We start from the raw sequence: 23,716 nt of genomic DNA on the forward strand, positions 1-23,716 counted from the left end.
ATGTGGCTTTGATGTTTCGCTACCCGAGCCATACTCACCTGTCCACGCCGGGAACTGACGAGGATTGTGTAACAGACATGCGTCGCCGACCTAGACAACTGGACAATTGGGCCATTCTTTCGTCGATACTTACCGGACATGGACCAGCTCGTCAACATCCGCGTCGACGACGATGTACCCGAGCCCACGATACCGGATGTAATGGAAGTTTTATGACATGAAAAGAGCGTTACAACCGAAGCCGGTTTATCGTGACGCGACAAGTTGGGTTCTCCTGGCTTGGGTATTCCGATCATTTCAGGTGGATTTGATCAAACTTATCAACGTGCTGCCCGTTTTTGAACACGCATTATACATACATCTGTTAGATATGCAGCTCCGTAGGATGGAGCGTTTCACTGTTTTTGTTAAGAATTGGTAATCAAACGACATAGCAGTTTCCTCTCACTCATAAACCTCTTTATCTTCCACGCATCCCAAGGGGAATATTGGCAGTTCACCGAGATGCTACGCCGCAGCAGAGGCTTGACTGGTCCAGCGTGATGCGAAGCTCATGTAGGCTAGGCCGACCCAAGCCATATGGGGCCGAAAGCGCCCCGCTGGGCCACCCATGGAAGAGGCAGACGACCGAGGTGATCGCGGCTCCCGGCCGTGGCTCATTCTTGGCCATGCTCAGGGGTATCTAGATGGCCTCGAAGCTGACATACCTGTAGTGGGTGACAGTGTTGGACAGCAAGACACCAACGTCGCCGCGCTTGCATCCCAGTTTGCCAGGGAAACCTAGAGTCGTGGTAGGCATCGATGCTCCCGGCCTCCGCGGTGTACTGGAAGACTTTGCCGCTGCCGCCAAGCCCGTATATGGTCGTCGACTCCGTACTTGGCGAGATACGCATCGAGGGCTGCAACGTTGTTCCGCTTAGGGGAGCAAGATCGAGGTGGGAATAAACCTGCCATTTTCATAGATGGACGATCGCAATACTTTGACACCATCCACCTACAATCCTGCGGTCTACAGTAAACTCGGCGCCAGGGGGCCGAGAAGAACTGGGTGGAGCCGTTTCACACAGCGATAGAAGAGGAAACCGAGGCCTTGCGGCTTTGGAGAGTGCGGATTGACCGACGAACGAACAAGCGGAAAAAGGCGGTTGTTCACTGTCAATTGGCATGCAAGCGGCTCAATCGACTGCTAGCCGACATTTGAGCCGCAAGGAGGCCACTCGCCACTCGTCGAAAATGCCTTTTTGGGCAAATACCGAGAAGGAGAGCAGGGAATCCATGATCTGCCAGGGAACATGCTGACAAGCTCATGACTAGCCGCGGAGAAACTCTGGACATCAGACGGAAATTCTGATCGATGATCAGAACGATGATGCGCTGCCTCGGCCTCGGCCTGCCGGGCGTGACGGCGGGCGGTTGGCTTGCAGGCCAATTTCCAAACGAGGTCATCGTCTGGAGTTTCCCGTTATTGGGCCGTCGCCAAAAAAAGAAAAAAAGGCGGCCCCTGTCGCTGTCGCAGCCCCCACTTGCGTGTTTCCAGATGATTGCAAACCCCTGGATTTCCGGACTCTGGCCCTTGCACTCAGGCCTTTGTTCCTATGGCCGACCTGGTCGATATGATCCCCCGTCAGCCCCGTCACCTATCCGTTCCCTCATGCTGGCGCGAACCAAGCCTGCGGATTGGCCCAACGCACTCGCCTCTCCACTTGGATCGTCGCAGATTCACAGCAGGAGAACCCGCAAGGGCAGTTCGCCAGGGGCTGCGACCTTGAGGCTCTGCGAGTCGACCGCGTCTCCAGTGTCGGATTCCGTCTTTGTCATGTCATTGGTAGGGATGCTGCCGCAAAACGCCATCGGAACATGGGACGAAACCGTTACCCAATATCAGGAACCAAGCAAGGCCCCCTCTCGGTCCATGTCAGCCGACTTTTCTCTGGACCGCCTTCCCAAGAGACGTGGGGGCCTATCCCATGTTGAGATGAAGGACTGTTCGTGTTGTTCGGAAGAAGCCAGCGCTCTCTGGCCGTGTGGTGGAGGGAAAGGAGTTTGATAGCTTGTGCCCGGCAAAGTATATAGTGAGGCCATGATTCGCGTCGCTCTCTTGCATTCTTTTGCTACTCTCCTCAGCAGTCCAGTTCAGATCTCTTCCTCCTTCGCTTAACCCATACCTTCGTTCTTTTCCAGGTCGGTGACCTCCACGTTCTTTCCACACTCTATCTCCAACAAACAGCACAGGTGCACCGTTTAGCCCTTTTTCGTCATACTAGCCAACCTTGCCATATAAGCCATCCGCTTCAATAACAACCACCACCGAAACCACCGCCAAAATGCAGTACGCTCTTACTTTCGTCGCCCTCGCCGCCCCGGCCCTTGTCTCGGCCCACGGTGCCATCTCCTCCCCCAAGCCCCGTCCCGCCGGCAAGGCCATGGCCGCCGCCTGCGGCCAGCAGGTGCAGAACCAGCAGTCCTCGGACCCCTTCGGCAACATCCAGGGCGAGCTGCAGGTGGCGGGCAAGGACATGACGGCCGACTGCAACCTGTGGCTCTGCAAGGGCTTCCAGTTCGCCGACAACTCGGCCAACGTCCAGTCGTACACGGTCGGCCAGAAGGTGCCCATCACCTTCGACCTGCGCGCCCCCCCACACGGGCACGGCCAACATCTCCATTGTCGACACCAAGTCCAACAGCATCATCGGCACGCCCCTCGTGACCTACGACACCTTCGCCTCCAACTCGGCGCCCCAGGCCGCCAACGAGAAGAGCGTCTCCATCACCATCCCCGACCTCGGCAGCAAGTGCGCCACCGCCGGCGACTGCGTCATCCAGCACTACTGGGACGCCCGCTCCATCGACCAGACCTACGAGTCCTGCATCGATTTCACCGTCGGTGGCAGCGGTGCCGGTGGCGCCGCCCCCGCCGCCCCCGCCGAGCCCGCCACCTCGGCCGCTCCCACTTCCGCGGCCGCCGGCGGTAACGCCCCCGCGCCTACCACCCTCGCCACCCAGACCCGTGCTGCCACCAGCGCCCAGGCTGCCGCCCCTACCACCTCTGCGCCTGCCAACAACGGCGGTGATGCACCCGCCACCGGCGGCTCCGGCGCTGCTCTGTACGCTCAGTGCGGTGGCAACGGCTTCTCCGGTGCCAGCTCCTGCGCCGAGGGTACCTGCAAGAAGCAGAACGACTACTACTCTCAGTGCGTCCCCAACTAAAGGGCTCTTTAATCTCGAGTCGGTTTCGAAGAATAGGTGGAACTTGCAGGCTTTAGCTTCGTTGTATATATGATTTCCCGCATTTCTCCCCAAAGCATTTCAGGGAGTGGGGAGTATTTGAACTGTGTATAGATGCAGCAAACCTGGACATAAATGAATATTCAGATGTTTTCTCATTGCAACTCTGGTATACGGCCTACTACCTTCCTTCCGTGACTCTTTGCGACTGTTGACTGCCGACCGTTTTCTTTGAATTGTCTTGTGCTATGAAAAGTGAGATGACGACCGACGCTTGCTGGTAAGGACCATCCATCTCGTACGTGAATACACATAGACCCGTTGCGCCTGGTCCCCTCAGGAGAGTATATGAGGTTCATTGACCTAGCCTTGTGGTCACTGGTCCGACCAGATCTTCTCCTGACAAAACTACCTACCAAATGCCAATATAATAGGGGATGATCCATGATTAGTTACTCCAGGAAATCTGAAGGCACGTCGGGTCCTGGATTTTCTTTGTTTAGCAGGCGAAGTCTAAGAGAGGGCAACATTCACTTACCCCAGACATGCAAGCTGTCAGGCGAAGCTTTTGAGCGATGGGGAGGTTGGGTGTCATCCACCAGATCTCCGTCTACGTAGTGCTCCATGACATTACCCGATGGGTCAAACCTTGACGTCCCGTTAGTTATCATGTCTAATGGACTGCTTGGGTCTGGAATTAGATCCTTTCTATACTTACCAGTAGTCGAAGATCTGACTGCCTAGGACGTGTCTCCCAACGCCCCAGCAGTTCTTGTACCCCTTCTCCCTCAGCCAATCGTGACCCAGGACCTGTGTATCGAAGTCATGCGTCTCATACGAAGTGTGATGGACGTGGAACTTGGGACCTAAGCGTCGGGCCTACTATCAGTATTGCAGAAAAATATGCATTCGTCAGGCATGAATTCATACCCTGGTAGAAGAAGAAGCAGTGGTGGTCTACGGGCTCCTTCCCGCGGTCCAGTCGCAAGAAACAGGTGATGTCGGTGCCGGCATCATCATGCACGAGCTGGCGAGGAGGATATCTATGTCAGCAAGATCTGAGTTTAAAGACGACTACCCATGAGAGACTTACGTCACTCGCAATGAGATTGAAGCGGCTTGTGTAGAACTCGTAGATTTTGGCGTAGTTGGTACTGCAGTGGCCCCAATGCCCCAGTTTGTGCACCGGAGCCGGTCTTTTCTGGAAGCGCTGGAAGTGATTCTTTGGCCGGTTCTTCTCGAACGGCTACTCGAGAGAAAAGAAAAAGACACATTAGTATATGATAAATCGAACATACTTCCCCCGAATGAGATGCCTGGTTGGGCTGGGTAGTTGTAAATATAGACGTACATAATTCACTGGTTCCTGCGGTAAGGGGATCTCCAGGACGCCGGCACCCTCCTGGCCGTAAACGAGGTGGAATGGGAAGTTATCGACGGGGTCGTAGAAGGTGACGCACTTGCCCCTGCCGGGGGCGTCCTCGAGCTCATAGATCTGAGTGGCCTTGGGCAGCGTCTCCGAGGCGTGACGCAGGTCGTCCTCGGACTCGACGACGTAGCCGACGCCGGCGAACTCGTCGCGGTCCGCCTTCACGGCGCATACGACCCAGGGCTCCGTGCCGTAGCCGCGGAAGTAGATCTTCTCGTCGCCGTTGACCCGCTTCTCCTCGGTGAAGCCAAAGTCGTTGAACCACTTGACCGCCCGGTCCATGTCCTGGTATTTGTAGTAGGCATGGCAGATCCGGGTCAGGACGATCTTCCGGGGTGCTGTCTCTGACGCCATAGTATGGTATGTATGTGGGTAGTTTACAAACTACCTGGCTCGTATAGCGAAGTCGATGATGAATTAGTAGAGTCGAATTCAAATAGCCTTTCCGGAGCTTGATCCGATAATGAAGTTCAATTATGGGGGATGTGAAATGAAGACGACGAGAAACGACTTCGGTCTAAAGCATACAACGGACATAGATTTGGGGGAGGATGGCAGAGCATCGATATATAAGACGACGGCTAAAACTCCCGGAGTCCGCCAGCTAACCCGGGCACTCTATATTTCCCCCGCAAAGGGTCTCTAGTTTTAACCCGATCGAGCATATGGAGACTTGATACGGAGGTGCTGATTGGACCTATCGGCATCAATCGAGCACAGAAAATGCCGAGTAGTGAGTAGAGCCTGGAGGTAAAATACATACATAGGGGATCAGCAGGGCGGGCGAAACTGGCCCATTGTCGCAGTTCTACTCCAAGCTTACGCAGACTACTACATAGGGGACCGCGCCCCGTTGCATCCGTCCTCGATGACTTCTCCTCTGAGGACTGAGGAGCCTTTTTCCCCCGCAGCAACCCGTTGATGCAGGAGTGGTTGGAGTTGCGAGTCTCTGGCGAGTCGGCATTTCGAACGGGGGCTCAGAGGTATGAATTGGAGAATAGTGTACCCCGTCCCATTGCAGATCTCACTGTGTATGCTGGTAGGGTCAGCCAGCCACGATGATTTGCCGACATGTGCTTGCAGCACCGGAAAAGGCAAAAAAGACAGCTAAATCCGAGCGAGTCCCTAATTCCGACTCAGCAGTCAATTCTACCCCAGCAAGGTCAAACAAGTCACGCCAAGAAAGACCCTCTTGTCGAGACATTCATGGTATGAACTGATGTCGGACATAGTTCTGAGTCCGGCAGGAATTGGAGAAGTTGTGGTCCCTCTGCTGTCCTCCCCGCATTGGCTATCAATATAGTCAGTCAGTCGTCGAGCCTACGAAGGATGTTTCCCTCCTGTTTCTTGGTTCTGCCTGGACTGACTAGCCTGCAGATATGTGTGTGTTGCTAAAGTATAGGAAGCCCGTCCTTAACGGCATAGGAGACGTATACTTACCTAAGTGCTGCATGCAGCCAGGAGGCAGGAGGCGAGGGTTTGAGTGGTGCTGGAAATATCTCCGTGCTAGTCCTGTACAATACAGCACTATTGGCAGTCCCACAGCGCTCTAAAATTTGGGGGGGCCCATGACGACAGGCCCAAAAGACCCAAAAAGGCCCCGAAGGACAGATGCTTAATGCAGGGCACGCACACGGGCAGGGGCTGTCGCGACATCGCTGGCTCACAGGCCGCCTCCCCCTCCAAAATCCAGCCCCTCCGTCCATCAAAGCAAACCTTGAGGCTGAAAGATCAGACCATAATTCACCGATCAGATCCTACCCTGGTCTCACCTGCATATTGGGGGCTCATACGTGTATCTGGATGCCACTTTCGCTTTCGCTAGCAACCTTCCTTCTGACTCTCCTGGTCGCAATCGCTGCCATCCTATTATTTACCACCACCCGCGAACGGGCCTTCACCGACACCACCGCCCCCGCCCCCGCCCCCGCCAGCACCACCGCCGTCTCTCTCGCCATCGTCGCCAAAATGATCAAGAAGCTCTCCAAGGCGAGCACCAACACGTCCCTGGCCTCGACGGCCTCGAGCTCGACGGCGGACCTCCCGAGCATCGGCGGAAACAGCCGCGGCGGCCCGTCCCCGGTCCAACCCCCGCCGCGCCTGCTGCCCTCGATCCTGACCGACGGCGGGGCCCCTGCCGCGCCTCGTCGTCTTCGACCTCGACTACACGCTCTGGCCCTTCTGGGTCGACACGCACGTGTACCCGCCCCTCAAAACGGTGGCCGGCAGCCAAAACTCGGCCGCCGTCGACAAGGTCGGCGAGACCTTCGCCTTCTACGGCGACGTGTCCTCGGTGCTGCACGGCCTGGCCATCGCGGGCATCAAGATCGCCGTCGCGAGCCGGACCTCGGCGCCCGAGCTGGGCCGCGAGCTGCTCAAGCTACTGCACGTGCCCTCGCTGGGCTCCATCTTCAGTGGCATTGGCGGCAGCGGCGGCGGGAAAGAAAAGGAAGCCGCCGTTGTCGCCTTCACCGCCGCCATCAACGGCCGCAAGGACAAGGCGCGGCGGGCGCTCGACTTCTTCGACGCTGGGCTCGAGATCTACCCGAGCTCCAAGATCCGCCACTTCGAGGCCATCCACAAGCGCACGGGCATCCCCTTCAGCGAGATGCTCTTCTTCGACGACGAGAGCCGGAACCGCGAGACCGAGAGTTTGGGCGTGACAATGCGCTTGGTGCGCGACGGCGTCTCGTGGCAGGAGATTGAGAAGGGCATCATGGACTGGAGGAAGCGTCGGTCTGGCTAAAACTAGACTGGTTGGCCCCGCAAGTTGCCGGTGGAAGTCTCAAAGATGGCATTGGGCGTTCTGCGGTTGCCAGAACATGGCTGACATGGGATGCTTTGGTCAACACACCCAGTTTCACAAAGTTTGGTATTCAGCGAGGAGTTTGGAGTTGGTAGATCAGCATAAAGCTATGGTATATAAAGGTATTCAACCTGACATGTGATCCATGTCTCCCCACACATATACTGTCCAAATACACAACGTGCCAGAAGAAATGGTATAAATCCTTCGTTCCTCAAAATGCCATGAAAAGGCGCCAGTTATTCGAATACTCTCCATGCATGCCCCGACAGCGAAAATATGTCCATACTCACTAGACCGTGGTTGTTTCTTTCACGGGAATTGCATCTGCGGCAGCCTTCTCGGCGAGCCCAGTAGGCTCTGCTTCCTCGCCTCCCTTCGCAGCTTCGGCGATGGAGAGTTTGTTCATATCGTCAACTGCAGCATCTACCGTCTTAGGCGTTTCCCCATTCGTCATCGCTGCAGCAGTCGCAGCAGCATCCGCCGGGGCAGCGGGCGCCACGACCGTGTCTTCACCATACTTGTGGTTGGGGAAGGCCACGGGAATCGTAGCGACGCGCTCCTTCCTCTGCTTCTTGTCCTTGGTACCAACGGCCAAAAGCTCGAGGCGCTTTCCGTCTTCATACGGCCGCCAGTACATGGGGCCCGGGGGCAACGCCGTGTGGCCGTTCTCCCACGACATGAGCCTCTTCACCTCGTCGTCGAATTTGGGCTCCTCGAAAAAGTCCCAATCCATCTCGCCGCCATATTGCTTGGGGATGTTCTTGGTGTCGATGAAGGAGGTCAAGACGGGCAACACATCGGCCGGGCCAAGGATGAAGATCTTGGAGACGGTGACGGGGTCAAACCAACGCTTGATCCAACCCCACACTGTCGAGAAGAAGCCAGGGGCGCCTATAACAAAGATACCTGCATTTTGTTCACACCATTAGTCAGACGCTATTGGAATAGGATTGAATAGGGGGGAGAAGGAGGGTATATATAAACCTACGGTCGAGAGTTTCGGGGTAATGCGCCGTGGCAAGCAGACTGGCCGCCTGCATGTGCGCCTTGAGGTTCCAGAACTGGCGCAAACTAACTTGGGAAATATCCACAATGTTCGTGCTCAAGGTGATAGGCGTCTCGGCATTCTCTCGGTCGGTGCACTGGGTGCATAACGGTTGCGCAAAGCGTGTCAGGTTCTCGTACAGCGCGAAGAGACGTAAGAGTTTCGCGGGGGTCGTGCCGTCTGTCTTGGCGTTGCTATAGTTGGTGTCGCTCGACTTCTCATACTTGGCGACTGTGTTGGAATCGAGGTGTCGTATTTGATAAACGTAGATTGGAATGCCCCTGTATATAGAGATCGCTTGATTTAGTATTTGACGTAAGATTTCAGTGCCCGCATGCAGGCTTTCTAGTGGGAAGTTCAAGCTTACCGTCGATCGCGTCGACCCGTGAACATGGGATACTACAGGCTTTTGGTAAGCACTCTCATTTGGACCACACGTTCTATTTCGTTTCGTTCTGGGAGGCTTACAAGCTTCTTGGAAGTTTCGTAGGCATCGACATCCATGGTGTCATAGAGCACGTCTATCTCGTTGGCGGCTCGAAACTTTTCGGTTTCGCTGAACTGGCCGTAGGCATCTTGGACAATCCATTTGCGCGCTCGGAGGTATCGCCTAGATGGTTACCCAATGATGTCAGTTTTTCTCGATTTTCTCCTTCTCGCTCTGGCCCCCCAGAGTAACTACAGCAGCAGGGCAGGGCGAGGCGCATACAGTAACGTAGCATCATCGTGCGATGGTGGTGGTCCCGGAGTCCAAGCTCCCTTCTCTTGGAGAAAAGTCTTGAAGTCTTTGAGAGCTTGCTCTTCAGATGCGGTAAGATGGCCAAGATGACCCTGTGGATATCCGTGTTCGACCCCGCCAGCCGACGGAACCCGGTGAATCGAGTTCGATTTGGTCATGGTAGGCAACAGATAAGCTATAGAAGGAGGATACGATAGCTGCAAGTGGGCAGGAAAGTATAATACAATATCGTTCCAAAACAGGAGGTTTCGGTGTATGCAACGAAGGAGGGAGCAAAGAAGAAGGGAGATGTGCTACATGTGACGGGCTCGTCGATTTAGTTGAACACAAGGAATAAGTAAGCCAGGGGATTTCGAACAGTCCTGCAGGTACCTCCCCAGTAATGGTAGGACATGCAGTAAGGTAAGGCCGTGTATTACTTAAGCAAGTAATGACCACTACTACCACTGTTTTTGGTCTGTTTTTGGTCGTAGTAATCCTCAGTCGGCTAACGTAGCTGCTAGCATTAGCAGGCTTGCAGGCGGCAGGTTAAATTAGAAAGCTGAGAGGGAGGCGAGAGCAAATCATTTTGTTATTTCCATTTGCTTGCGATCATCTTCGTCTGTTCCATTGCGTACTCGGTCTGTCCCACTTGCACCCGCTCCAGCCGTCGGGGTCCCGTCTAATTTAGCGCCTAAACTTTCAGTGTTTGCAGCCGCTGGCGCTTTAGTTCGATACCTAAGGGCCAAGTGCTGAGGTCTCCTTCATTCACCCGGGCACGTGTGCATGTCGGCTATCCTATCCGGCTGGTGCCTCTGTCCGAATCATGCCTCCGTCGCTCGCATCGTTATCAAGATCGGTTATGCAGAATCGAATCTCACAGCCGCGGGCTAGGTTGCAGGGCAAGAAGAATATGTACATACAATGGATGTTACATCCGCGTCCTCCGCCGCACAGCAGGAAGCCTCCCTGACGTCAACCCCATGCATCCCTGGCTGATCGAACTTTGGGCTGCACTAGTGCTGAATACCTGACCTAATCTCTGACTTGACATGTACCTTCCCGACTACTGGGTTGCACGCTAGGTTCCGAGAGAGTCGGTAAACATGAAGTACTTGAGATGAAATATATCTACTGCCCTTTTACCAGCTCAGTTGCTGCTGCCAAAAGGGGGCCAAGCTTGCTTACCATGTGTGGTACCACCAAAGCCCTTGCCAAGTCACCGCTTTCGAGCATTTGACTAATGATGGGCATTGCATGGCTACATTGGGTACTGAGTTTATAATGGGCCTCATCTACTTGTTGGGGTGTCGGGAAGTAACACGGCTTCACGTCTATCATCTCTTTGGACGCCCGCGACTCAATCGCCAGGCAGACGCACAGCTGCATTCGGACGGGCCTGGATCCCGAGGCATTGTCCCGAGGCATAGAGCTGCAGCAACTTCAATAGTTGGGCTCTGACGGTAGGGTGTTCCATGGTCGGCATTTGAGTAGAAAGGTCGTACGTGATCTGCCACCGTCTTCCAGTGGCCAGGGTTCTGCCCAGGGTGTATCCAGCAGAAGTTGTCATCATCTCGTTGTAAGAACACACCCTAGATCTGCGTAAATCGGTTCTGTACGTTTGAAATTTGTCCATTATCGAATGCCATCGTTACTTGATTAGCCATTTCACAATTGACCAGGCAGCCACAACCAACCCATGAAAGCGTCCAAACGTCCAAACGAAATCCAAAAAGACGAGGTCACTTGAAATTGTAGGACACTGGATACTTGTCTAGTAGCATCATGTATGTCCTGGGAAGAGCTGAAGCGTGACTTTATAGAGGCCGTGTCGGAACTGGCAGACTGCGATGTAGTCGCGTGACAATCTCCAAAAAGTCGGGTTCGTTGTCATCCGTAAGTATGCCATGGCGCACGAAGAAATCGATCATGACCGAAGCGCAGTTCGTCTTGAACTCCTCTCGCAGAAGTGCCTCCTTTACTTCTCCCACCGACATTAGGTAGAACTGTTCCACCTCGTCGTCCTGGGGTTTGGGGATAATGTCCGACCCAACCTCGAGATCGTACACAAACAGAACGTCGGGTACCACCAAGCCTAGCTCGCCTCCAGAGCCCGCCGCACTCTCCGCAACGTATGTGACCACGCCCACAGACTGCGCGTGTTTGCGGACGAAGTCTTCGGGCAGCGAGGCTTCTTCATCGGCCTCGTGAATGATACACTCGAATGGCGACTCCTCAGCTCTGATGCCACCGGCCACTGTAGTGTCTAATTTTCCTGGCCATGTCTTTAGATGTCGACTGCGACGAGGTACCCAAATCTTTATTTCGCCTTCAGCGGTGCGGGTGTAGACTGTCATGTGCGCCCCGCGGCAACAAATTCCGAACAATCCTGCAGCTGCTCTCAGCACCTGCACGCGCTTTCCGTCGTAGTTCGCCCCGAGAACTTTGTAGTCCTCGGGATGAGTTCGAATCAGATTCCCGAAAACTTTCGATCCCGAAGCTGCTTGAATCACCTCCTTGAAGGCAGCATTGATGGCGTGGGCGGTATCAGTTCCATTGGAAGGGTCGAGGACGCGGACACTACGCGGCCCCGAAGGATTGTGGGTGATGTCAAAGTCCGAGGTCCACGGCATCCTCTGTACAGTGGACGGTAGAAGAAAACCATGCGATCGGGAGTCCCCAGGGAGAAGGAGTTGGTAGAGCGCAGTTTGGTCATCTTGTGAGTAAGGTCGCTGGGAGATATCGATGTGGGGGTAGCTGTCGCATGCTTTCACCAGGTCGAGATACGTTCTTCCCGATGGCGGAGACATCCTGGGATGCAATGGCTATCTTGTGGCTTTTTTTTCTTTCTTCCCTAGCACTGAATTGGATCGAAGTCTTTCGTGAAGACCAACTTCAGTTTTTGGCCAAGGCAGACCTCAATATACGCTGTCGGTATGTCCGTGTCTATGTCTTAGCAAACGAAGCAGTGAATTTAACGTTTGAAGTGAATATCAATATCCGACAGGTTGTAGAAATTTACGAGTTCACCGGTCTTTTCAAAGTCTTCGTACGTCTTCAAGCGTGAGCGCTTTTATTTATTTTGTCCCGTTCTTCTTAGGTATCAGCTGTAAGTCATGCGTAGCCTGGGTCAACCACTATTCGCATTGGAGGGAGTATGTCGTCGGTATGGTAGCTATCGATAAGATAAGCTTATCTGAATTACCCCCTCTATCCCACTTCAATGTTCCGAGTCAAGAGCAAAAGAAAGTGTGCAGGTAAAGAGAGGGGTAATCAGTTGATGGTAGCTGGGCAACACGCAAAGCAATTGTCATTCAATTTGGTGCTGATTACGTCTACTGATACGTGAACAATGGTCATCATAGGAAAGGCAAATCCGAAGTAAATTCACGAAGTAGAAGAGGTGATCTCCTGGAGCGCTTGCTTCTGCTTATAGTGTAGCACATTAGGCGCCCGAAGAGTCTGTCTTTCCGCAGTCTGATACAGTCTGAGGACACTGGTCTTTGTTCATGTTTCCAAGTGCAATCACCGGAACATAGCTGGAGCTCCCTAAGTGGCAGCGACAAGTCTGATAACATGTTATCTGGATATTTGAGTATCTCTCGGAAGTGAAGAATTGGCTTGCTGTACATCTTGTATGTATGGGTGGTGAGAGACTTTTGGTATCGAAGTGGCGGGGGCTCCTCGTCTTCTGCCAGTCCCGTGAGCTGAGAGGACCACTATGAGGGTGGCTGGGTGGGCGGAAAGAGAAAGCAGCGCTCCAGTTAGAGTTCGTATGCGATGATGGACTTTCACTTCATGCCCAATTCTTGGGCTCTTTGTCTTTAGGCCTTGCCTGCAGCACTGACTCTAGTGAGTTAGTCGAGGTCTTATTCAAGCTGTCATCCATGCTTAGCTGCGAAGCTCCTCCTCTTAGCCTCTCGGACTTAAGAAAAAGTCACGCCGGATGAGCAAGACTGGCGCTGCTGTGGGAGAGGGTACACGGATAAAATTCACCCAGCAAGTCGAGTGGCCTCATCCCACACGTTCTCTCATCTGACGAGTGGGTAAGTCCGCCATCAAAGATAAAACTTGAGACACCAGTCCAGGCCCCAATGGCCGTGGCAGTACGCAGTATCCTTGCGTATTATTGGAGCGCACCAAATCGACATTGCTTAGAAATTCCACCGCACCACAGGAGGTGATGAGTCCTCCCCGTCAGCCGTGCAGTTTCACTTATCACACAGATATTGGCCAGCCAGTCCAGCCAGTCATTCGTGGGATACGTGTGTTTAAGGACGATGACTCCAGTGGCGTATGGTGACTGTTATGACAGATAGGACACTGGGATCTACGGAATAACCGGATGGTTCCAATGGAATTTTGAATGCGACACTGTTAATTCATTGAATACTCCGTACAACAGAGTGAGATAAGCAGCAGGCAACTGAATAGCCAGTGGCAATTATTAAATTAGGGCTTGGGAGGAGAGTTATCCCATTGACACAGCACCAGGCCCGACCCGGTGGGGCCAAGCTCCCCTCAGTTTTTTTCTCCTGCAGCCCCGCACTTGATCAGTTTATTCCACTGCGACAGTTTCCTACCCTTCCCCCCTCCTCCTCTTCACATCACCACTGCAGGGAGCCTTTTGTTGGTGCTGCGTGCGACTTATAAACAACAACTTCTTCTTCGGTTCTTCCTGTGTTCAATTCTGTCTCGTCGATCGTTCTTGATCGACTTTTGTACAGAAGAGGTCGCTTTCTCGCCTCGCACAACCCCGCATTACCGGGTTCATCAACACCACAACACATCGCAGGTTGTCGTCGGGTCTCGCCCGTAAACACCGCCAAGATGGTCAAGTAAGTTTACCCTCTACCTTTCATTGTCCTCAGAGTCGTCTGTATTCATTGGAATGGCGATTCTCTGCTCTGCACAGACTGCTTGGTGCCAAGATATCCCGCTCAGAGGGTTGGGCGTTCTCAACACCAAACCATCATCACCACCACCTCCACATCGAAACCATGCTAATGATTCTTCCTCTACAGCTTCAGTAAGTCTACTCTAAGCTCATCAATACATTCGGGGTTGTTGGTGATCATTTCCATGGTGTTCTTCTCCATGGAGTGATTGCCCGAGGGTCCCCTCCCACTCCGAGGGCCTGGGATCTTCAATATCAAGTTCCACCATCACCAACTCATCATAACAATGCTAAACAAACCAAACAGCGGTCGCCGAGATAAGAACGCTCATGGATAAGCCGTAAGTAATTACCACGAGAAGAGTGAAAACGACGAGAAAAATTGGGGGCTCAGATCGCGGTCCCAACTCGTACTATTGGGATTTACCATTAACCCGATATCACAGGTCCAATGTGCGTAACATGTCCGTTATTGCGCACGTCGATCACGGCAAATCTACCCTGACCGATTCTCTGTTGGCCAAGTGTGGTATTATCTCGTCCGCCAAGGCTGGAGATGCCCGTGCCACCGATACGCGCCAAGATGAACAGGATCGTGGTATCACTATCAAGTCAACGGCCATTTCCCTGTACGGCCAGCTTCCCCAAGATGATGACATCAAGGATATCCAGAACCAGAAGACCGATGGAAACGGTTTCCTGATCAACCTCATCGATTCGCCTGGTCACGTTGATTTCTCCTCCGAAGTCACTGCTGCCCTCCGAGTCACCGATGGTGCTCTGGTTGTCGTCGACACCGTTGAGGGTGTCTGTGTCCAGACCGAGACCGTCCTGCGCCAGGCTCTTTCCGAGCGCATCAAGCCCGTTGTCATCATCAACAAGGTCGATCGTGCTCTCCTCGAGCTTCAGGTCTCCAAGGAGGATCTGTACCAGTCCTTCTCCCGTACCATTGAGTCCGTCAACGTCGTTATCTCGACTTACCTCGACAAGACTCTCGGTGATCTTCAGGTCTACCCCTACAAGGGTACCGTCGCTTTCGGTTCCGGTCTGCACGGCTGGGCCTTCACCGTCCGTCAGTTCGCTACCCGCTACGCCAAGAAGTTCGGTGTCGACCGCAACAAGATGATGGAGCGTCTCTGGGGCGACAACTACTTCAACCCCCACACCAAGAAGTGGACCACCAAGAGCACCCACGAGGGCAAGGAGCTTGAGCGTGCTTTCAACCAGTTCATTCTGGACCCCATCTTCAAGATTTTCGCCGCTGTCATGAACTTCAAGAAGGACGAGGTTGCCACTCTTCTCAGCAAGCTCGAGTTGAAGCTCGATGCTGGCGACAGGGACAAGGAGGGCAAGCAGCTCCTCAAGGCTGTCATGCGTACTTTCCTGCCCGCCGCTGACTCCCTGATGGAGATGATGATTCTTCATCTGCCTTCCCCCGTCACGGCCCAGAAGTACCGTGTCGAGACTCTGTACGAGGGTCCTCAAGATGATGAGGCCGCTGTTGCCATCCGCGACTGTGACCCCAAGGGTCCCCTCATGCTTTACGTCTCCAAGATGGTGCCGACCTCCGATAAGGGTCGTTTCTACGCCTTCGGTCGTGTCTTCGCCGGTACCGTCAAGTCCGGTCTTAAGGTCCGCATTCAGGGCCCCAACTACGTCCCTGGCAAGAAGGAGGACCTTTTCATCAAGGCCATCCAGCGTACCGTTCTGATGATGGGCGGCAAGGTCGACCCCATCGACGACATGCCTGCCGGTAACATTGTCGGTCTGGTCGGTATCGATCAGTTCCTGCTCAAGTCTGGTACCCTCACCACCATCGACACCGCCCACAACCTGAAGGTCATGAAGTTCTCCGTGTCCCCTGTCGTGCAGCGTTCCGTCCAGGTCAAGAACGCCCAGGATCTGCCCAAGCTTGTTGAAGGTCTCAAGCGTCTGTCCAAGTCCGACCCTTGTGTCCTGACCTCCTCCAACGAGTCCGGTGAGCACGTCGTCGCCGGTGCCGGTGAGCTGCATCTCGAGATTTGCTTGAACGATCTCGAGAACGACCACGCTGGTGTTCCCCTCATCATCTCCGACCCCGTCGTCGGTTACCGTGAGTCGATTGCTGGCAAGTCCAGCATGACTGCTCTGTCCAAGTCGCCCAACAAGCACAACCGTATCTACATGACCGCTGAGCCTATCGATGAGGAGCTTGCTTTGGCCATCGAGGCTGGCAAGATCTCCCCTCGTGAGGATTTCAAGACTCGTGCCCGTACCCTGGCTGACGACTTCGGTTGGGATGTCACCGACGCCCGCAAGATTTGGTGCTTCGGTCCCGATACCCAGGGCCCTAACCTGTTGGTTGACCAGACCAAGGCTGTTCAGTACCTGAACGAAATCAAGGACTCCGTCGTCTCTGGTTTCCAGTGGGCCACCCGTGAGGGTCCCGTTGCCGAGGAGCCCATGCGTGGTGTCCGCTGGAACATCATGGATGTTACCCTCCACGCTGATGCCATCCATCGTGGTGCCGGTCAGATCATGCCCACTACCCGTCGTGTCCTGTACGCTTCTACTCTGCTTTCCGAGCCCGCTCTCCAGGAGCCCGTCTTCCTGGTCGAGATCCAGGTGCCCGAGCAGGCCATGGGTGGTGTCTACGGTGTCCTTACCCGCCGCCGTGGTCACGTCTTCGGAGAGGAGCAGCGCCCTGGTACTCCTCTGTTCACCATCAAGGCTTACCTGCCCGTCATGGAGTCCTTCGGCTTCAACGCCGATCTCCGCCAGGGAACTGGTGGACAGGCCTTCCCTACCTTGGTGTTCGACCATTGGCAAGTCCTTCCCGGTGGCTCGCCGCTTGACAACACCTCCAAGGTTGGTGGTATCGTCCAGACGATCCGTAAGCGCAAGGGTCTCAAGGTTGATGTGCCTGACGTCAGCAACGTAAGTTCTTATTCACATTCCTTACCCATGTCTGAACATTTTACTAATATCCATCTCTATAGTACTACGACAAGCTGTAAACAGCTCATCAATATGCTGACACATTCGGGTCTCATACAACACTTGACGAATATAATGAGACAAAATCTCGCATCTACGGGTTGGACTTAAGGCGCCCGGGAGAAAATGCGACGCCTTGGGGGACAAGGAATGATGCGACCATGGATACCGGAAAAGCTATACAAAGGCACAGAGCGTGAATCCTATACTAGCTGTTGTCCATCGGTTTGCTCTGTAGTTATGAAGAATTGATTTCACGTTTAGACAAACCCAAACATGTTCGTGCTGTTGTGACATGTTGCTGTAATCATTATAAGTAGTCTAACTACTGAATTGTACCTATTGCTCCATGCAATACGAAGGGTCGCATATTTTCATGCCATCAAGCACCTAGGTTAGTTGTCCGGCTTTTGTTACACAGAAGTGCAGCAAAGCGGGGTTTCAGGTTATGAGACAAGCCGAGAAGCAGTGCATACTCGGGTTTATCATACCTGGTTCTTCTGACTTCGTTCTTGGGTATCCCGCTATCATACAGCCTCTGAGTCTTCTTACTTCAAAATTAAAGCATCTTGCAACTGTGGAGTGCTCGCTTTACTAGAAAGAATGGCCCAAACTTTCCATATCTGTCCCAATACAAAGCATTTTAGGTGGTGTCGCGATATCCCGCCTGTGCTCACGGTGCCGTCTGGAGCTGAAATATCATTCGATCTCCATGATGGGGGCAACAACCAGGTAGTAGCGCAATTCGGCCTTCCACTCAATGACGCAAGCTTACCGATTATATTCAGATCCGCTTGGACAACACCAAGGAAGCCTTATCAACCTTTGACTTCACTCAAGCAGACCCCGGCCACGGCCCAGTTTTCATAGAAGGTGCAGAGCCGGGCGATGTGCTGCGCGTCGACTTCCTCGAGCTGGAGACGGCCGACTACGGCTGGACCGCCATCTTCCGAGGCTTCGGGGTCCTGGCCGACGAGTTTGACGATAAACCACCGGCGCTTCGGATGTGGGACCTGCGGGGTGCGGCCGAGAGGCGCTACATCGTATTCCCGACAACCAGCGAGCATCTCCGAGGTAAAATCCGCGTCCCCTTTTCCCCGTTCCTGGGCACCATCGGCGTGGCACCGGCCGCTGGGGGCGAGCACCCCATGGTGCCGCCCATGCCGCACACGGGCGGGAATATCGATACGCGCCACATCACGTGCGGCAGCTCGCTCTACCTGCCCATCCAAGTCGCTGGTGCTCTGCTCAGCGTTGGAGATGGACACGCGGCGCAGGGCGATGGCGAGGTCTGCGGGACCGCCGTGGAAACGCCCATGCGGTGTCGGCTGCGCGTCACGGTCGAAAAGGGGGAGAGCACGAAGAACTGGTGCGCGGACGGTCCCGCCATCATGACGGCGCCGCGGGAGACCCGGCCCGAGCTCGACGTCGTAGCGAAGGGCGGCCGTGAGTTCATGGCCCTGGGCGTCGATGCGGATCTGCGCGAGGCTATGAAGAAGGCGGTGCGCGGGGTGCTGGCTTGGCTCGTGACCGAGAAGGGCATGGAGCGGTCCGAGGCGTACATGTTGGCTAGTGTGGCGGGCAGCTTGAAGTTGACGGAGGTGGTCGATATGCCGAATTATGTAGTTGGGTTCGGTATCCCTTTGGGGATATTTGTGGATTAAGGGGTTAGTTAGTGATAGGTATTTATAATTATGTTAACATCGATCTACTCAAATCACATGAGTTATATTTTACAAAGGTGATCACCATTCTGGACGTTTCCTCGTGGTATATTATATGTACTGTTAATTGCCGAGTAGGCTTCCGTCATCCTGACCAGAACCCCCAGGCCAGGATCCATCCGACAAGGTAGACAATCAAGCTGCCCGAAGCTGTTAGTGTTGGTGCTCTACTGTTTTTCGACATAGTAAAATTTTGCGTACCTGTTTCACCACTCGTGCTGTCACTTGTCGGGGTTGCAGGGCTTGGGGGTGCTGGTCCAGTAGCCCACTTCACCGGCTCTGGTCCTAGGATATATTCCATTGACCCTCCGTTGGCAAAGACATCATCCCAGGTTACCCACGCCTTGTCCCAAGACTTCCCGTTGACATTCAGGCTCTGCACGTAGTACACATCCTCGCTGCCTCCCGTCGTGGTGATATGAAGCTCCTTGCCACCACCGAGATGGATCGTCAGGTCACTGAACCAGGGCGATCCAACCAAGAAGGTCGTCTGTCCCGTCATGGGGTAAAGGCCCAACATAACCCACAGTACCCAGGACTCCATTGCGCCGGCATCCGAGTTTCCCGGCAGGCCGCCAGGCGTAGGCTTGTAATAACTCTTCGCATTGAAGCGGCTGTATTTGACCGTCAAATCCTGGCGGCCGACGTAGTTGAACAGGAACGGCGTGGTAAAACTCGGCTCGTTGCCCGGGTTGAAGAGGGTCTTGTTGAACTTGGATTCGCCTTTCGGGTTCAGGCCCGGGGTGAACATGGCCTCGAGCCTCGCGACGAAGGCGTCGGTACCGCCACAGAGCTCGATCAGGTGTTCGATGTCGTGGTGCGCGTTGAAGGAGTACTCGATCGGTAGCCCCTGATAGTAGTCGTCTCCCCAGTAGCAGCCGCCGCAAGAAAGGGGGTCTTGCTTCTTGAACGTGCCGTCCGTGTTACGGGGGCCCAAGAACCCGGTGAAATCATTATACTTCATGTCCGGGTTCCACTGATTCCGCCAGTTACGCGATCGGTTCAGGTACCGGCTCGCCTCTTCGGCCTTCTGGAGCCCCGTTGCCACCTGGTACAGGCCGAAGTCGTTGACGGAGTACTCGACGGCCTGGCTGACGGAGCGCTTGTACTTGGTAGTGATATAGCCATGTTCGAGCCAGTCGGGTAGGGCGCCGCGCCCCTCCTTGGTAGACGCGGACCGGTCTCGCGGGTCGTTGTTGTTGGGCGGCACCGTCTCGGCGTCCGTGACCATGGCCTTGAAGGCGTCCTCCCAGTCAACGGCACCTCTCACCCTTGACGTACGCGTCGGCTAGGACGTTGTCGGCGTTCGATCCGCCTTGGGTGACCCCGTTGGCGAAGGACGAGCGTCCATCAGGCATGAAGCCGTCATGTCGCCAGATGTCGACGAGAGAGCGGATGAATTCTTCGTAGGCTACCGGTTCAATAATTTGGAAGAGAGAGGTGGTGCAGCGGAACTACATACATTTAGCGAAATACTTGCGAGAGTTTTGGAGATCGAGTTGCCACTTACCAAATCCCACAGTGTGAAGGTGTCGTCGTAGTATGGCTCTGTCGAAGACCAAAGAGGATTCTCCCCCGTCTTGTTAGTGGGGATGATGTTCATATGGTACAGCGACGTGTACAGGAGCTGCAGGTTCGTGTTGTTCGTGTCGGTAGTCGTGATTTTGGACAAGATTCGCTCGTTCCAGGCCTTTCTCACATTCTCCTCCAGCGTAGCCAATGATGCGTCACGGGGTATCTCCTCTTCGACATTCTTGCAGGCTTGTTCTGTGGAGATGAAGGAGACCCCGACTCGGGAGGTGACCTGGCTAGAATCGAAAGTGAAGACAGCCCCAAGCCGAGCAGTGGACTCGACACTGGGCGTCTCATCATACGAAGCAAGGTCAGTAGCCAGCGGCTTGGTTCCGACGAAGGTCTTGTAAGTGGCCTCTTCGTCGAAGTGACCGCAGAAGTAGACCGTCCATTTTGGCGCGCGGTTCCAACCCTGTAACAGGGGCAAGTCAGCATTACCTGAATCTAAGCCGCAACATCAAGATGTTAAGGGACCGACTCACGTTATCATATGAACCAAAGCCCTCGTAGCGAAGCGAACCGCTCTGGGCGTCTTTCACGACCGAGATGTTTCCACCTAGATAGCTCTGGCCGAGCCCCTGTCCTCGGAAAGAAGGAAGTACGTGAGAGACATCGACAATTACATTCGAGGACGTGCTGCCCTCCGGAAACGTATAGCTGTATAGTCCTGCACGATGCGTCGCGCTCATCTCTAAGGTCGTACCGCTTCCCAAGAAGGCCTTGTAGTGGCCGAGTCTTGCCTCGTCCTTTGCTGCGCGGGTGTCGTTGTGGTCTTTTAAGGGGTTCTCAATGGCGCCCACCACCGGCATCTGCGACACGACGCCATATTTAGGGGCGCCTCCCGTCCCACTTTCGTGGAGGAGACTGAAGCCCGTGAAGTTTCCTGTCGATTGATACCCCCGAATAGCTGTCTGACCCGGTGTACAGATCAGGACCAAGCTTGATGATCCCAAACGGCAAGCTCACCCCTGGGAACGTGTTGCCGCCGTTGATGGTTCCGGCCTATGAGAAGACCAGACGAAATGTTTTAGTCGCGGGTTGGGCCAATGATGATGCATCTGGGAAACTCACGTCAGGTAAGACATAATCCGTCAAGTCGGCAGCATTGGTGGAATTATTAAGAACGAGCGCAGAGGCCGCAACGACTCTCGAAGTACGCATTCTAAAATGTTAATGAGAGTATGGGCAGCAACAAGAAAGCGCCTCCCTTGGAATCACAACAAAGAATCCAGCGTATGTGCGAAAGTTAGGCAGCGCGGCGCGAGACCGCCCGACCTTATTCTATTATATTCTTGCTTGGACGATCATAACCATAAACGAACAATGCATAGTAAACCTAGGTGCCCAGAAGTCGCTAGAGATTAAAAGGCCCTTTCAGCCTCCTTCGCGTCGTCCCGACCCCTGCATGGTCCCCGTCAACAACATCACTAGATAGATGAGTCTTGCCCGGATAGGAAAGGTGTCTCAATGAACGGTCAGAGGCAAAGGGCTTACGGGTCTGCTACCAAACGCCCTGCAGCGGCTGTATATTTATTATTAGCGGTAGTGATGCTTCGAAGGAAGAACAGGACCAAAGCTCATCCAGGCGAAGCGCTGGCTGTTCAGAATCCCAGGTGAGATTGGGATCGCATAGCTAAAAACATTGTCATCTCGCAATGTAAGACTGATATGTCTGCGGCTGACGAAAAAAGCGGAGAGATGCCCGGGATTGCAATCCTTCAGAAAAGTTCCAATGCCAAGTAAGGTTATGAGCTGTCGCCGCTGTCGACCATAATTAAATGAGGAGCGCAAGTACGACAAAATAACAGCAACCGAAGAACATGAAAGCTCGGTTATCTCGGAGGGGTGAGTTGCGCTAATGCACAAGGAGCATCTTCTCTGGAGAAGTCGTCTATGAATATCCATCCTGCAATATTCGGATACCGGCAAAGCCTAGATAGGAAAGGAAGACGGGGTGGACGGTTGTTTAGTCAAATGCAGTCTAAATACCCATGACGTCACTAGTACGCATGGCGGCCAGCGTCGATGCTGTGAGATGTGCTGCGGGCTTTTACGGCGTATAGGTATCGTTCCGATGCTCCATCGCGGAGGGCTGCTGATGGACGGATGGCCCAATACATCGCGTAGGAAAGTTAGATGTGATAAACCACGCGGAGTCTGCAAGGCGGGAACCGGCATTGAACGCAATTAACGATTTCAAATTGACTATGATCCAATGCTTACTGCATCGGATCTGCAGCGACACCGTTGCGTACGTAGTCTACCCAGAAGTCTACCCCTTTGTGATCGGCAAACGAGCCCCATTTCACCGATAAAGGATTGATACCGAGTAGTAACTGGTAACCTAGATGGTGTTACCGCATCGCCCATCATCCATCTCCTGAACTCCGGCCAGCACGGGCCAGCCCGTTGTGGCTGAATATGCCAAGATGCTTCAGGTCTGGGGATTTGACATGACCACATTGGATGAGACTACACGCAACACGGGTGCCGGCACACATGGCAGTATTGCAGTATGGTAGCTTGTCGTTTGCAATTGTCCTGCACCTTCGCCCCCTCCCTCCCATGAAAATCTGTCTATTTGCTACTCGATATCAAGCGCCTTTATTGTATGAAGGCCTGATTCTGTGTGACGGAGTCCCTGCCAAGACTTGCAGCCCCGGCGAATCTCAACAGGGCTTTCGGGGACTTGTTATACATATACCTTGCCCAGCCGCACGGATTCGCTCCGGGCCGGGAAGTTGAGACATCAGGCTCCCTGCTTTTAGTCCGGTTTTGGACCCTCCCACGTCCCCCAAGTTTAAGCTTGATTCCTCAAACTCGATTGCCATCCGGGAATCTAGAACCGTTGTCGAAGAACCTTGGCTTTGCCTGAACACTTCAGCGCGTACCCTAGTACCCGATCTCCAGCTGGGAATCCATGCCGATCATGATCCATCTCCAGGATCTCCCTACGGCCATCCATCATCTCATTACAGAGGCGCGCTGCTGGCGTGTCTTCTAGCGCTGGCGAAGAAGCAACATGTGTGGGAGACATGGGATCAAGACCATCCAATCTGCGTGACCCCTATCAGACCAGACCTGGCCACGCTGGGCCTCGATGTAGTAGTGAGTCGATATTTGGCTTTATCGGCACTCACTGCCATCACTCCCCATCAAGGAATCATCCTGAGACACTAGTGAGCACACGAGACGATATCGCTGGACCGACGGCAACTGTAAGAGGGGGGGCTTTTCGGGTACAATCCGACTTGCCAGCGTCAATCAGCACAGACAGCACCTGTGTTCGAGATGATTTCCATCTAGCGCGGCTGGAACCAA

At 54.1% G+C, this 23,716-nt stretch overlaps 8 protein-coding genes across 8 annotated transcripts; 4 read left to right on the forward strand and 4 right to left on the reverse strand.

Annotated features, from left to right (window-relative positions):
* Nucleotides 1-2,324: 2,324 nt before the first annotated feature.
* Nucleotides 2,325-3,207, forward strand: PG998_004128 (uncharacterized protein; the record flags this gene model as incomplete). Its single annotated transcript, XM_066870946.1, has 2 exons — nt 2,325-2,606; nt 2,677-3,207. The coding sequence occupies 2 exons, from the start codon at nt 2,325-2,327 to the stop codon at nt 3,205-3,207; spliced, it is 813 nt and encodes a 270-aa protein (XP_066734696.1).
* A 470-nt stretch (nt 3,208-3,677) lies between these two features.
* PG998_004129 (glyoxalase) lies at nt 3,678-5,008 on the reverse strand (the record flags this gene model as incomplete). Its single annotated transcript, XM_066870947.1, has 6 exons — nt 3,678-3,709; nt 3,764-3,873; nt 3,944-4,091; nt 4,156-4,252; nt 4,319-4,471; nt 4,577-5,008. 6 exons carry the CDS (start codon nt 5,006-5,008, stop codon nt 3,678-3,680), a joined length of 972 nt encoding a protein of 323 aa, XP_066734697.1.
* Nucleotides 5,009-6,622: 1,614 nt separating this feature from the next.
* PG998_004130 (magnesium-dependent phosphatase-1) lies at nt 6,623-7,400 on the forward strand (the record flags this gene model as incomplete). The annotated part of the gene is made up of 2 exons (XM_066870948.1): nt 6,623-6,853; nt 6,909-7,400. 2 exons carry the CDS (start codon nt 6,623-6,625, stop codon nt 7,398-7,400), a joined length of 723 nt encoding a protein of 240 aa, XP_066734698.1.
* A 352-nt stretch (nt 7,401-7,752) lies between these two features.
* PG998_004131 (uncharacterized protein) lies at nt 7,753-9,405 on the reverse strand (the record flags this gene model as incomplete). Its single annotated transcript, XM_066870949.1, has 5 exons — nt 7,753-8,369; nt 8,452-8,789; nt 8,876-8,907; nt 8,977-9,118; nt 9,218-9,405. The coding sequence occupies 5 exons, from the start codon at nt 9,403-9,405 to the stop codon at nt 7,753-7,755; spliced, it is 1,317 nt and encodes a 438-aa protein (XP_066734699.1).
* Nucleotides 9,406-11,043: 1,638 nt separating this feature from the next.
* PG998_004132 (thiamine pyrophosphokinase-related protein) lies at nt 11,044-12,036 on the reverse strand (the record flags this gene model as incomplete). Its single annotated transcript, XM_066870950.1, has 1 exon — nt 11,044-12,036. One exon carries the CDS (start codon nt 12,034-12,036, stop codon nt 11,044-11,046), a length of 993 nt encoding a protein of 330 aa, XP_066734700.1.
* A 2,020-nt stretch (nt 12,037-14,056) lies between these two features.
* On the forward strand, nt 14,057-17,119 carry PG998_004133 (elongation factor 2; the record flags this gene model as incomplete). The annotated part of the gene is made up of 4 exons (XM_066870951.1): nt 14,057-14,064; nt 14,142-14,255; nt 14,570-17,039; nt 17,102-17,119. The coding sequence occupies 4 exons, from the start codon at nt 14,057-14,059 to the stop codon at nt 17,117-17,119; spliced, it is 2,610 nt and encodes an 869-aa protein (XP_066734701.1).
* A 583-nt stretch (nt 17,120-17,702) lies between these two features.
* On the forward strand, nt 17,703-18,763 carry PG998_004134 (uncharacterized protein; the record flags this gene model as incomplete). Its single annotated transcript, XM_066870952.1, has 2 exons — nt 17,703-17,834; nt 17,888-18,763. The coding sequence occupies 2 exons, from the start codon at nt 17,703-17,705 to the stop codon at nt 18,761-18,763; spliced, it is 1,008 nt and encodes a 335-aa protein (XP_066734702.1).
* A 145-nt stretch (nt 18,764-18,908) lies between these two features.
* On the reverse strand, nt 18,909-21,556 carry PG998_004135 (uncharacterized protein; the record flags this gene model as incomplete). The annotated part of the gene is given in 7 exon segments (XM_066870953.1): nt 18,909-18,973; nt 19,025-20,094; nt 20,105-20,277; nt 20,334-20,807; nt 20,878-21,244; nt 21,261-21,397; nt 21,467-21,556. 7 exon segments carry the CDS (start codon nt 21,554-21,556, stop codon nt 18,909-18,911), a joined length of 2,376 nt encoding a protein of 791 aa, XP_066734703.1.
* Nucleotides 21,557-23,716: the final 2,160 nt, after the last annotated feature.

Source organism: Apiospora kogelbergensis (genome assembly GCF_038363985.1).
Source record: "Apiospora kogelbergensis strain CBS 113332 chromosome Unknown utg000002l_segment0_segment0, whole genome shotgun sequence".
Taxonomy (NCBI): Eukaryota; Fungi; Ascomycota; class Sordariomycetes; order Amphisphaeriales; family Apiosporaceae; genus Apiospora; species Apiospora kogelbergensis.